This window comes from Neophocaena asiaeorientalis, unplaced genomic scaffold (assembly GCF_003031525.2).
Source record: "Neophocaena asiaeorientalis asiaeorientalis breed wild unplaced genomic scaffold, Neophocaena_asiaeorientalis_V1.1 scaffold212, whole genome shotgun sequence".
NCBI classification, from domain to species: domain Eukaryota; kingdom Metazoa; phylum Chordata; class Mammalia; order Artiodactyla; family Phocoenidae; genus Neophocaena; species Neophocaena asiaeorientalis.
The window spans coordinates 6,423,019-6,437,063 of record NW_020174046.1 but is presented as its reverse complement, the minus strand read 5'-3'; the positions used below and the strand labels follow the sequence as shown (position 1 = coordinate 6,437,063).

The following is a 14,045-nucleotide window of genomic DNA, read 5'->3' as shown; positions in this document are numbered from 1 at the left end:
ACGAGTCAACCCCAAATAGTTTCTGTTTATGGTATGTAATGCCACAAACTGATAACTCTTGAATGTAAAAAGGAAGAAAGGTTGGAATTCTCCAGAGCTCCATATTCTCAATAGACTGTTCACAATACAGGTATTATCTTGTACAGAATGAATCCAAGTATTAAAAACTCATGATGAGGGCTTCCCTGGTGGCGCAGTGGTTGAGAGTCCGCCGCCGATGCAGGGGACACAGGTTCGTTCCCCGGTCCGGGAAGATCCCACATGCAGCGGAGTGGCTGGGCCCGTGAGCCGTGGCTGCTGGGCCTGCGCGTCCGGAGCCTGTGCTCCACAACGGGAGAGGCAACGACAGTGAGAGGCCCGTGTACCGCCAAAAAAAAAAAAAACAACTCATGATGATCTCTCAGGTGATCATTAGGTCAAAGACTGTAAGTAAATTCCCTGTACTAATTGCTACTGAGCCTCTGATGTGTTTATAGTTAAAGAGCTCTGCAGTAAACCACTGTGAATACCATAAGATGTCAGGTAATCCTAAATCTTAAATGTTCTGTGGAAACTACTCAGCGTTTACAGCTGTCTGTGAGATCCTCACATAAGATAAAAATAATCTTGGGAAATTGCTACTCTGGTACAGGGAAAATGACAATCTGTCTAAAGAAAACAGAGTGTTAATTTCAAACACCTTCAAGGTTTAAATAAAGGAGAGTTCTGAGGTTACAATTAAATGAAGTTAATCAAAATTCTACTGTGTTGATCTATGTGGGCAATACTGCATGTAATAATAAAAATAGCTACCTACTACTCTTTGCCACTCATCTTATACAATTTCCTCTACTCTTCAGAACATCCCTACAAGGTAGGTGTAATTATTTTCGCTTTATAGATGAAGAAATGGCGTCTCAGAGAAGGTGGGTGGCTTTCTCTTGGCCACACAGCCGGGAAGTAGTCTATCTCCAAAGTCTTCCCAGTAGGCCCCAATGTCGTACACCTGGTTCTGTAGTGTAATTGTTCCAACACTCATGATCAACATGTCTTTCTTCAGTTGTTATTTTTCACCTCCACTATCTCTCTCACTCCACTAGGGGAATCAGTGTATAAACAGTATTGGAGAGAACTCTAAACCATCATTCCAATGCATTCATCAATTTCTTATTACTTAGGGAGATTAACTTTGTACTTCTCTTAGAAACTAATTTTCTGCCAAGTTGTGATATGAGATTAATAGGAGTCAGTCTTAGAGACAGGAAATACCTAAACAATATAACTAGCAGCAGGATCCAACCAACCAAAGGAAAAGTAACACTTCCGTAACCGAACACTAGAGGGCTCCTTAACCTAGGTTTTCCAAATTAGTCAAGAAACCACCTTCAGGCTTTGCGCCATAGTGTATGCATGTACACAATTATTTACTTATATTTCTTTAGAACACTTCATATTTTTACCAACAGATGTATATTTTAAAAGGGAACTCTTCAAATGTAAAGTCAGTACTTTTCTCCTACTCATTATATGCGTTAGTATTGAAATGGCACACATATTCACACACCTGATACATTTGATCATCTACCTCCCCAAATTATTTCACCTCTTGCACTTGGAGTGGCCTGCATGATAGGAGTCTGACTCCTGTTATGAGGACTTGCCTTTCTTTACAGACTCCTGTGTTCTCTCCCTCACATCTGTTCCCACACTTACGGAGATGTAGCTCACTCTTGGGAGACAGACACTACCTGCGGAAGGACCTGACCAGGATACTTCTTCCAAACATGTGCTGCTAAACCTCTGTGTAAATGAAGCAGGGAGTCTCTGGCCTCATTTTCTAGTTTACAAGATGAAGGTTTGGGCTAGGTTGGTGGCTCTAAATTTTGGCTGCACATCAGAATCACTTCCTAAGCTTTAAAAAATGTCCGAGTCCTACCTCAGACTAATTAAATTAGAATTTGGGGGATGAGAGCAGGTGGGACCAAGTCATCAGCAGAGTTAAAAAGCTCTCTAGGTAATTCTGATTTGTCACTGAGGCTGAGAATGACTCAGTTAGCTCAGTTAGCTTGCCTGTGAGGCCTGGTCTAGTGTATCGCTAAGTTCCAAGGCTCTATCTTGACTGGCCTGAGAAAAGCTTTCAGACACACAACCTACAAAGGCTTAGGTCTCCCACATATTCACCTTTCTTGAGACATAATTATCTCACTTGCAATTACATTCCTAGAAGTAGGGTTTCCGTCCTCAATTCGCAGTGTAATAGGACAGCCTGCAAGGCGGAGGTGAATGGGCAGAGGTACTATGACTCCTCTCACAAACTGATTTTTGAATTACAAGAGAGAAGTCACCTCCTTAGGGATACCAGGGCTGATTGTCTGCTATTCGGGAGATTGACTTAAAAAGCTATGAAGAAGCTACTGTTGTTCCCAGACTGCTGGTTTTCAAGGCTACCATGGAGCTGGGGAGAGGAATAGGTGAATAGGAAGCTTCAAAATGTGGCAATTTGTGCCGTTCTTACTGACAGCCAACTCTTTTTCTTGAATAGACACTTAGCAAATTGTTTCAAGCCTTTGGTTAATTTCCAGAGTTCGGAAAAAGTTGATTTTGACAGTTTTTTCCAGTGTTAATACTTTTCTGGAGGAGTGGATTTTTGGAGGTCCTTACTCTGCTGTTTGGAAGTACTTCTCTCTTATTTGCAGAGTTCTTTATAAACTCTGGATACAAGTTTGTGGGTTTTTTTTTTATCAGATATATGATTTGCAAATATTTTCTCCTTGTCTTTGGTTTGATTTTGATCTCTTAACAGTATCTTTCAAAAAGTAGAAACTATTAATTTTGATGGATTTCAATAAATCAATTAAATTTTTTTTTTAAAAGCTATGAAGAGTGCAGAAGTGCATGCATTTGCTGTATTAATTGGCACAGGCATTGTGTGAATATAGAATCTATTAGATGCCATAGGTTTCAGCATATGTGCTTCAATTGTAGCGGGTGGCATGTTTGTCTCCAAAAGTAGCACATCTTTAGCTACAGGGAGTGGCTTCAACTATAAATGGCCCCAGGTATTCACTATGTCTAGATTCCAAATAACATGTTAACTTTGTTCTTTACTTATGCCTAATAAGCACCTCTACCAAATATAAAATTAAAATGTGACTTGTAGCATTTACACTTCAACTTGAATAGATATTCCTCAATTTTCTATATAGGGATGAGCCCTTCTTTTCCCTCTGTCTAAGACTGAGCCAATAACAAGCTCAGCCAATGACTCATTCCACAGCCATATGGTGACTCCACTGCCGAAAGAGTAGTTTCACTTTCTAAAGTAAAGAGCTAATGTCTTTATCCTAGAGCAGATCAAAACTACTGTATTATTAAAAGGTATAGTCTCTCCATAAGGTAATTATACAGAAACTGCTGTTTCTCTGCCTCTGGGATGGAAAGACCAAAGTTAGAACAAGAACTGGCTACTCATACACACAAAAACTATATTCTCCATTTAAAGTTGAACAGACCACATGCAGTGCTCACCCCACCTATATTCAAACCGGTTTCTTCGGAATTTTTCCTATTGATCTACTGCTAGCAAGATTTTAGGAAAATGGCATATCAAGTCAAGATTTTGTGAGTTTTGAAGAAGAAGATAATTCAATCTTTATAGTCCTTCTGTCCCTGGAGATAAAATATCATGGTTCAAAACTTACTTTGGTAAACATTTAAATGTCTCATGCTTTATAAGAAACTGGATTTAACATATGTTATGCATGCCACTCGCGTGGTTCAAAACACCTTACCTGTCCAAAGTGTCACCAGATCTGTACCAACTGATTGTGGCTTTTGGCTCATCACTCTCGTTTGTTTTCCTGTAGCAAAAAATAATTATAGAAAGATCAAATAAATTACAAAAAATAGTTATAAAACTTATCATGGATTTGGTAAAATTTTGTCCTATTCGGGTAGGAGATGTACATGTTACAGATTTGGAGTACCAAAATCTTCCCAGGCTTTAACTTGGGTAGGATAAAATATAGCAAACCCGATTCCCCATGCTAATAAAATAATTCTTCTCTAGGTCCAATTATTCTAATTACAATGTAACACATTCAAATTGGTGATAAGGATATGTAAGACAAGAAACACAACATGCAAAATGGTTAGTAACTAATATGTAGTGTTTTCAATGTTGTTGATTTTTACGTAATAGGAACTCAGTCTCTTATAATCAGCTATATTTTGTTTGCAGAGTTTCAGCAGAGCCATAAGCCAACACAACAGCTATGTACAAGTTGCTTCATTATAAGTTCAGTACCGTGGACAGGGTTGAGAGAAGAGACCTTGCTGGCAGAAAAGAGGGAGGGAGAGAGAAGAAAAAGAGGAAAAGAGAGAAACAGGAGACACTGGAAAGAAATGAAAAGAAGACAGTGGGGGGATAGAGAAAGGATGGATAGGAAGGACAGGAGAAGAGAGGGGAGACCAGGAGAAGAAAGGAGAGGAGAGACAGAGGCAGAGTTAAGATGGACACATAAATAGAAAAAAAAAGGGAGTGGGGAGAAGACAAGAAAATAAGGGAAAAGAAGATAGAAGGCCCAATAGTAGGAACGATGATCACCAAAGCAGTGGAGCTATCTTGATCAGACTGATCAATCAGCAAAAAAAAAAGCCTGTTTAATGCTTTATATAACCTTGTGATACAGGGAAAGCAAGCTCTTTGGAGAATTATACCATGATTTACAGTTTGCATTTCAAAGCATCACTTGAAGCTGACAGACCAAACATACTGAATCAGAAAAAGTACTAAAACAGTATACTATTTAACATGTAATTTTTAACTTGATGTAGTGTATCTTTATTAAGCAAATATTTGGAGGTAAACGATATACTGTGCTGATGACTGTGAGTGAGGAAGTCGAGAATGAATTATCTGTAACCCCTACACACACAGAGCTAGAGGACAAATCAGACATACGTCCAAGGGCAACAAGTGGTCAGTGTCATAGAAAAGGTTCAGGTCAAGTGCAAGGAAGTTTGAAGCTGAGAAAGCTTATTTGTAGAGGCGGGGATCACAGAAGGCTTTCGGGATGAGGTGCAGGTCAAGGTGGATCTTGGAGGATAAATAGACATGAACAAACAGAGGTAGAGGGAATAGTGTGGTTAAAGCAAGAATAAGGTTTTTAAAAAGCCTAATGCAATTCCCCGCATTTTAAAAGAAACTCAGAGTGAAATCATAGTGTGGTTCACCAGCAGGTGTAATACATGAGTGCAGGTAGGTGCTGCAGGGCCATCTGACCCCCTTCCAGAAAACAGCCCCTTTTGCAGATGTTACTGTTGTATGTCTCATTAGCAGCTTTATTCTTCCAGGCACTTATCACCACATGACATATTATATTGTGTTTGTTTATTTTCAGTCTCTCCCCCCTCCACCTTCAACTAGGAAGCAAGTTCTATGAAAGCGGGGATTTTGTTTTGTCCCCAGACTTTAGAATAGGGACTGGCTCACATAGGGCATCTCCACAGGTACTATTTTTGCCTTCTGCCTCATGTGACATGTTTTAATGATCGGGCAGAGGAAGGACAGTAAAATGTCCTAGTTTGTGCACACTGTGAAGCTTGTTTTCTAGGGTGATGAGACTATTATTTATTTTCCTTTTCCTTTATTTTCAGTCTCTGCTCGTGTGGAACTCTTGGACATATCATTGCTTCTGCTGGAAGCGCCTCTTAACGACCACGTCCTCAGTAAGGTCTCCCACTCATTCAGGCGAAGTTAGCCACTCCCTCTGCTCCTTCCCATAGCACTGGCACACGCTTCCACAAGCACTTTCCATGGTAAATTTGAGTATTTGTGCTTATGTATTCATCTTTTTCCATGAAATGTGAGTTCCTTAAGGTCAAGGCTGGTGTCTTATGAATCTTTGTGTTCCCAGCACCTGGCACAATGTCAGCACACAGTAGGTGCTCCAACGTGGTATTGGGTGAACATCGAAGTGGACACAGCCTCTTCAAAAGGGTAGAAAAGTGTCACATGGGCATCCATTTGAGTAAATGCAAGGAGATATATAACCTACACTACCTTTTAGGAAGATGTCATTTGAGACGCAAGTCAAGGGGTCAAAGGGGAGATGTCTCAGGCTTGCAGATTTTTGTTACTTAGGATAAAAGCTCGATGTGCTTTAGCCAAAATGCTGTCCAGTAACAGGAAGGGTTCAGGTAACCAACAGAGTTTAAAATATAAAGTAAGCATAGACGGCATTAAGGTCCCATTATTCTGAAACACACTAAGAGCACGAAGCTTAGTCTGCCTGGTCACACTTCACAACAAGTATGTTTGTTCTTTAATAGTTGCAGAGAAAGGCAAATAAAATGGAGGAGGCATTTTTCACTGGTGCCTGGATTCAGATGATTAGGTTCCCTTTGTTTGGTGAGTTGAGGGCCAACAGAGAACAAGGATGTAAGCTCCAAAATCATGACAACCAAGGAGAGGGCATGGAGAGAGCCTGCCAAATCACAGAACAGTCAATTGGATGAGCCAAGGCTGGAAACCCAAAAACCAATCAGATACTTTGTGTAGAGGGGGGTAAACTCAGGACCCTGAGAACACATCAAAATCATGAACAATTTTTTAAATGGTTCAGAAAAATTCACAGATAAAAATTCCAAAATAGACATATTCAAAGTGTCTACTTAACTTTTTAAAGTCCCCACCATGAAAGACAATCAGTAAGTATGTCTTGGTAGAAGACACTGGCTACTGGACCAGATAAAACTTGTGTCTGAGAAATAGTTAAGTTCTTCTGATGGGTGTGGGTGTTTGTATGTGTGTGACTATAAATGTACTTTAGTAAGAATATTATCTATTTATTTCATCAATATTAGATTATTTACATCATTGCGCTTACGAGTTTTGTTTGAATTTTCCGACTAATTTACATTTGTCGGTCTATTTGCCATTGAGTATCATTTAGTGGTTTTCCACAAGCCTAGGAGTTTTTGAAAAGAAATGTATTGTCCCATAAAGCAAGTGAACTTAGCTGTTGTTCTGGTTTCAGGGTTCCTTTCTCTAAGGCTCAGAAATATCCTATGTTTCTGTGGCGGCCCCTTCCCTTTCCTGTCAGGAGGGCCACCCTGGTAGGGTAGGCAGTGGATTGATTATTCTACACCTCCAAGCCGTATTCTGGAAGCATAAAGCTGGAAAAGCACAGTTTGCCCTGTAAACACCCCTGATGATATCACAGATTCTCCTTCATGTGCCCAGAATGTCAGGGAAAGCCTGAGGCTAGCTACAAATATTCAGCCTGTCTTGAACAAGTCTACTCTCAAAAACGACTGTCTTTGTGTTTCTGCTAATGAATAACTCATCTGAAACACCCACCTGTCTGAGGCATCATGGGAGTTACATCTATGGAGTACCACCCTACCATAATTTTCATATCTGCAGAGAAAGAACAAAATCAAGTCACATAAGAAGTTATCACAGTATTTAGTAAGCATTAAATAAGGCAGACATGAAAGAGCTCACAATGTTTGGCAAGGTTAATTCATTTTACTTTGGGTGTAAAAACACAACTATGCATTTATTTTAACCAGCCGCCACTTGAAAGAGCATGGTGAAAAGAAAAAAGTTTGTCACTACAAACAATCATTATTCCAATTTACCCCATGAGATTTCCATGTGATTCAACAATGGCATGAGTGTTTGTTATTTGGCTTTTTGGTTTGGGGTTTTCTTCAGCAGTGTGGGAACATGCGGCCATCTACTTTGCATATATTAGAAAAGTCCTTTTCTGCAGGAAGGCAAACGTTTTTTCAAACATGTTTTAAATTTAATTAAGCCCAGGCTAGAGGATCTTTGGTGGGGCTATTGGAGGACTCTGGGAGGGCTCATGACAAAGACTGCTTCCCAGACCTTCTGCTGTCACTGTCCTTGTTCCCATGGTGAGCCACCTCTGCAGTAGACCAACACTAGCAGGGTCTGGATGTTCTGGTCAGGTGTTGGCCTGAGCCCCTGAAATGGGAGAGCTGACGTCAGGATATTGGTACACCAGAGACCTCCCGGCCCATCGTAATATCAATTGGCGAGAGTTCTCCCAGAGATCTCCATCTCAATGCTAAGACTCAGCTCCACTCAATGACCACCAAGCTCCAGTGCTGGACATCTCATGCCAAACAACGAGCAAGACAGGAACACAACCCCACCTATTAGCAGAAAGGCTGCCTAAATCATAATAAGTTCACAGACACCAAAAAACATACCACCAGATGTGGTCCTGTCCACCAGAAAGAAAAGACCCAGCCTCATCCATCAGAATACAGGCACCCATACCCTGCACCACAAAGCCTACACAACACATTGAACCAAACTTACCCACTGGGGGCAGACACCAAAACCAACAGGAACTAGGAACCTGCAGCCTGTGAAATGGAGACCCCAAACACAGTAAGTTAAGCAAAATGAGGAGACAGAGAAATATGCAGCAGATGAGGGAGAAAGGTAAAAACCCACCAGACCAAACAAATGAAGGGGAAATAGGCAGTCTACCTGAAAAATAATTCAGAGTAATGATAGTAAAGATGATGCAAAATCTTGGAAATAGAATGGACAAAATACAACAAATGTTTAACAAGGACCTAGAAGAACTAAAGAGCAAACAAAAAATGACAAAAAACACAATAAATGAAAGTTAAAATTCTCTAGAAGGAATCAATAGCAGAATAAATGAGGCAGAAGAACAGATAAGTGACCTGGAAGATAAAATAGTGGAAATAACTACAGCAGAGCAGAATAAAGAAAAAAGAATGAAAGGAATTGAGGACAGCCTCAGAGACCTCTGGGACAACATTAAACGCACCAATGTTCGAATTATAGGGGTCCCAGAAGAAGAGAAAAAGAAAGGGTCTGAGAAAATATTTGAAGAGATTATAGTTGAAAACTTCCCTAATATGGGAAAGGAAATAGTTAATCAAGTCCAGGAAGTGCAGAGTCCCATATAGGATAAATCCTAGGAGAAAGCCACCAAGACACATATTAATCAAACTATCAAAAATTAAACACAAAGAAAAAATATTAAAGGCAGAAAGGGTAAAGCAACAAATAACATACAAGGGAATCCCCATAAGGTTAACAGCTGATCTTCCAGCAGAAACTCTGCAACCCAGAAGGGTGTGGCAGGACATATTTAAAGTGATGAAAGGGAAAAACCTACAACCAAGTTTCCTCTACCCAGCAGGATCTCATTCAGATTCGATGGAGAAATTAAAACCTTTACAGACAAGCAAAAGCTAAGAGAGCTCAGCACCACCAAAGCAGCTTTACAACAAATGCTAAAGGAACTTCTCTAGGCAGGAAACACAAGAGAAGGAAAAGACCTACAATAACACACCCAAAACAATTATGAAAATGGTAATAGGAACATACATATTGATAATTACCTTAAATGTAAATGGATAAAATGCTTCAACCAAAAGACATACAGTGGCTGAATGGATACAAAAACAAGACCTGTATGTATGGTGTCTACAAGAGACCCACTTCAGACCTAGGGACACATACAGAATGAAAGTGAGGGCATGGAAAAAGATATTCCATGCAAATGGAAATCAAAAGAAAGCTGGAGTAACAATTTTCATAGTAGGCAAAATAGACTTTAAAATAAAATCTATTACAAGAGACAAAGAAGGACACTACACAACGATCAAGGGATCAATCCAAGAAGAAGATATAACAATTGTAAATATTTATGCACCCAACATAGGAACACCTCAATACATAAGGCAAATGCTAACAGCCATAAAAGGGGAAATCGACAGCAACACAATCATATTAGGGGACTTTAACACCTCACTTTGCCAATGGACAGATCATCCAAAATGAAAATAAATAAGAAAACACAAGCTTTAAATGACACATTAGACAAGATGGACTTAATTGATATTTTTAGGACATTACATCCAAAAACAACAGAATACACTTTCTTCTCAAGTGCTCATGGATCATTCTCCAGGATAGATCATATCTTGGGTCACAAATCAAGCCTTGGTAAGTTTAAGAAAATTGAAATCCTGTCAAGAATCAGTTCTGAGCACAATGCTATAAGACTAGAGATCACTTACAGGAAAAAAAACTGCAAAATATACAAACACATGGAGGCTAAACGCTACACTACTAATTAACCAAGAGATCACTGAAGAAATCAAATAGGAAATAAAAATATACCTTGAAACAAATGACAACGAAAACACAATGAACCAAAATCTATGGGATGCAGCAAAAGGAGTTGTAAAAGGGATGTTTATAGCAATACAATCCTACCTCAAGAAACATCTCAAATAAACAACCTAACCTTACACCTAAAACAATTAGAGAAAGAAGAACAAAACAAACCCAAAGGTAGCAGAAGGAAAGAAATCATAGAGAGCAGATCAGAAATAAATGAAAAAGAAATGAAGAAAACAATAGCAAAGATCAATAAAACTAAAAGCTGGTTCTTTGAGAAGATAAACAAAATTGATAAGCCATTAACCAGACTCATCAAGAAAAAAAGGGAGAAGATTCAAAAAACAGAATTAGAAATGAGAACAACTGACACTGCAGAAATAGAAAGGGCCAAGGGAGATTACTATAAGCAAATATATCCCAATAAAATGGACAACCTGGAAGAGATGGACAAATTCCTAGAAAAGGACAACCTTCCAAGACTGAACCATGAAGAAATAGAATATATAAACAGACCAATCACAAGCACTGATATTGAAACTGTGATTAAAAACTTTCCAAAAATACGAATAGTCAAAGCAATCTTGAGAAAGAAAAATGGAGCTGGAGGAATCAAGCTCTCTGACCTCAGACTATATTACAAAGCTACAGTAGTCAAGACAGTATGGTACTGGCACAAAAACAGAAATATAGATCAATGGAACAAGATAGAAAGCCCAGAGATAAACCCGTGCACGTATGGTCACCTTATTGTAGATAAAGGAGGCAAGAGTATACAATGGAGAAAAGACAGCCTCTTCAATAAGTGGTGCTGGGAAAACTGGACAGCTACATGTAAAAGAATGAAATTAGAACACTCCCTAACACCATACACAAAAATAAACTCAAAATGGATTAAAGACCTAAATGTAAGGCCAGACACTATAAAATTCTTAGAAGTAAACAGGCAGAACACTCTATGACATAAATCACAGCAAGATCCTTTTTGACCCACCTCCTAGAGAGAGGGAAATAAAAACAAAAATAAAGAAATGGGACCTAATGAAACTTAGAAACTTTCACACAGCAAAGGAAGCCATAAACAAGATGAAAAGACAACCCTCAGAATGGGAGAAAATATTTTCAAACAAAGCAACTGACAAAGGATTAATCTCCAAAATTTACAAGCAGCCATGCAGCTCAATATCAAAAAAGCAAACAACCTAATCCAAAAATGGACATAAGACCTAAATAGACATTTCTCCAGAGAAGATATACAGATTGCCAACAAACACATGAAAGGATGCTCAACATCACTAATCATTAGAGAAATGCAAATCAAAACTATAATGTGTTATCACCTCAAACCGGTCAGAATGGGCATCATCACAAAATCTACAAACAATAAATGCTGGAGAGGGTGTGGAGAAAAGGGAACCCTCATGCACTGTTGGTGGGAATGTAAATTGATACAGCCACTATGGAAAACAGTATGGAGGTTCCTTAAAAAACTAAAAATAGAACTACCACACGACCCAGCAATCCCACTACTGGGCATATACCCTGAGAAAACCATAATTCAAGAAGAGTCATGTACCACAATGTTCATTGCAGCTCTATTTACAATAGCAAGGACATGGAAGCAACCTAAGTGTCCATCGACAGGTGAATGGATAAAGAAGATGTGGCACATATATACAATGGAATATTACTCAGCCATAAAAAGAAACAAAATTGAGTTATTCGTAGTGAGGTGGATGGACCTAGAGTCAGTCATACAGAGTGAAGTAAATCAGAAAGAGAAAAACAAATACTGCTTGCTAATACATACATATGGAATCTAAAAAATAAAAAATGGTCATGAAGAACCTATGGACAGGACAGGAATAAAGACGTAGACCTACTAGAGAACGGACTTGAGGACATGGGGATGGGAAGGGTAAGCTGGGACGAAGTGAGAGAGTGGCATGGACATATATACACTACCAAATGCAAAATAGATAGCTAGTGGGAAGCAGCCGCATAGCACAGGGAGATTAGTGCGGTGCTTTGTGACCACCTAGAGCGGCAGGATAGGGAGGGTGGGAGGGAGACGCAAGAGGGAGGGGATATGGGGATATATGTATACTTATAGCTGATTCACTTTGTGATACAGCAGAAACTAACACACCATTGTAAAGCAATTATACTCCAATAAAGTTATTAAATTTAATTAAGCCCATTATATCTGAAATTTTTCCACTTGTTGGTCTTGACAGTTTCCCTTGACAAAATGTAGGAAAATAAGTACCAATATTTGTGGTTAAGAAGGTTGATTTTTCACAGATTTAGCCTATTTTTGAACCATGAGATTATATACTTTGCTCTGTTTGGTCCTTAAAATAACCCTATAAATTAGGCAGGGGATACACTTATATCCAGTTCACAGATGAGAAAATTGATCAGGGATTCTGTGGCTTTCCTAAGGCTAAAAAGTTAGCAAGTGACAAGAGTGATATTTTTATTCCAAACTTTCCCTTTTCCTACTGGTCAACCCTTCAATAGAACTTCATACATAAGATCCTGAAGCTATGTCTTCCTTACTTTGTATAGTGGACCTGAAAGTGCAGGCAATTTTAGGAAATGTCAAAACATGTAGTAGAGACTTTGGCCTTGAGCCAAAGCAGAGAATAAGTATCAGAACCTTTCCATGTCAACCCAACCAAACCTGAAATATCACATTTCTCCTGGTTCTGATTACTCAACACTCTGGAACCACTTACAGTAAAGCTATAAAAGAACTGCAGTAGATAATTAAAGAAAGATGAGCAGTGAAACTGAAACAATTCCAGCGAATATATACCCTCGAAGATGCCAAGAGAACTTCTCCATCTCCCTGGGATCCCCTCCCTAAACTTGTGGGAGAGTAGCAGACACCAGACGCATTTTTGCCTGAAGAAAAATACATAGCACGTAGCCCACTACTGGGCCAGCAGGCGTGGGGAAAGCATCAGAGCCAATTTCTCCTTCACTCAGCAGCTGTCATGCCAGCCAAGCTGGCTTCCCTGGGCCTTTTTAAGGAAGCTTGTCTGGCATAAAACCATCACTTCTACTGACTATAAATTGTCTTAGCCATCTAAATTGTCTATCGCCCCACATCTGTGCAAATTTGTGCAACCCAAAATTTGTGATCTACCTTTGATATCATTCTACCACCATGGAAAAATAGAAATGTCATATTAGCTTCCAACAGAAGCAGTAAATGTTGCTTTATAGAAGGAAATGATTGTTTTCTAAGAATGCTAACTCCAAAACTTAGTGTGAGTCTCCAAATAACCCTATAGCTCCTTAAAATAATAAAATTTAATAACAGAATTTAATAGACATTTTTGTTTAGCAGTTACAAGTACACTCCTCAAACAACCATGTATGGACAGTTTAGTAGAAAGCTTAGAGAAACTATCCTGTAATGCAGGGATTCCCTACTTCAGTGCTGTTGACATTATCGGTTTGATAATTTTTCGTTGTGAGCTGTGTCCTCTGCCTGGTAGGTTGTTTAGTGGCATTTCTGGTTTCTACTGACTAGATGTCAGGAGTACCACCCAATTTTGACATTTAAAAACGTCTCCTGACCTTGCCAAACATCCCCTGGGAACAAAATTGTCCCTGACTGAGAACCATTGGTGTAATGGGAAGATAATGGGTCATGTTACTTTCAGTTCCACCTCTTAATAGCTGTGTGCTCTTGAACAAGTTACCTAACTTCTCTGAGCCTCAGATTCCTCCTCTGTAAAAATGAGGATGTAATACCTACCTCACGTGATTGCTATGAGATTTAGTGATGCTTTATACGTAAAGTACCTAGTATCTAGCCGGACACATAAGAGGGAATCAAAGACATATG

The 14,045-nt window shown here is 39.2% G+C and overlaps 1 protein-coding gene across 1 annotated transcript in view; it reads right to left on the bottom strand.

The window, feature by feature from the left end:
• Positions 1 to 14,045, bottom strand: part of SCEL (sciellin) — a 237,411-nt gene that overhangs the window by 96,390 nt on the left and 126,976 nt on the right. Inside the window, exons 6-7 of the mRNA XM_024753970.1 lie at positions 7,343 to 7,402; positions 3,771 to 3,839 (exon numbers count right to left, since the gene is read on the bottom strand). Of these exons, the coding sequence (XP_024609738.1) occupies positions 3,771 to 3,839; positions 7,343 to 7,402 (129 nt within the window). The remainder of the gene's footprint in view (positions 1 to 3,770; positions 3,840 to 7,342; positions 7,403 to 14,045) is intronic.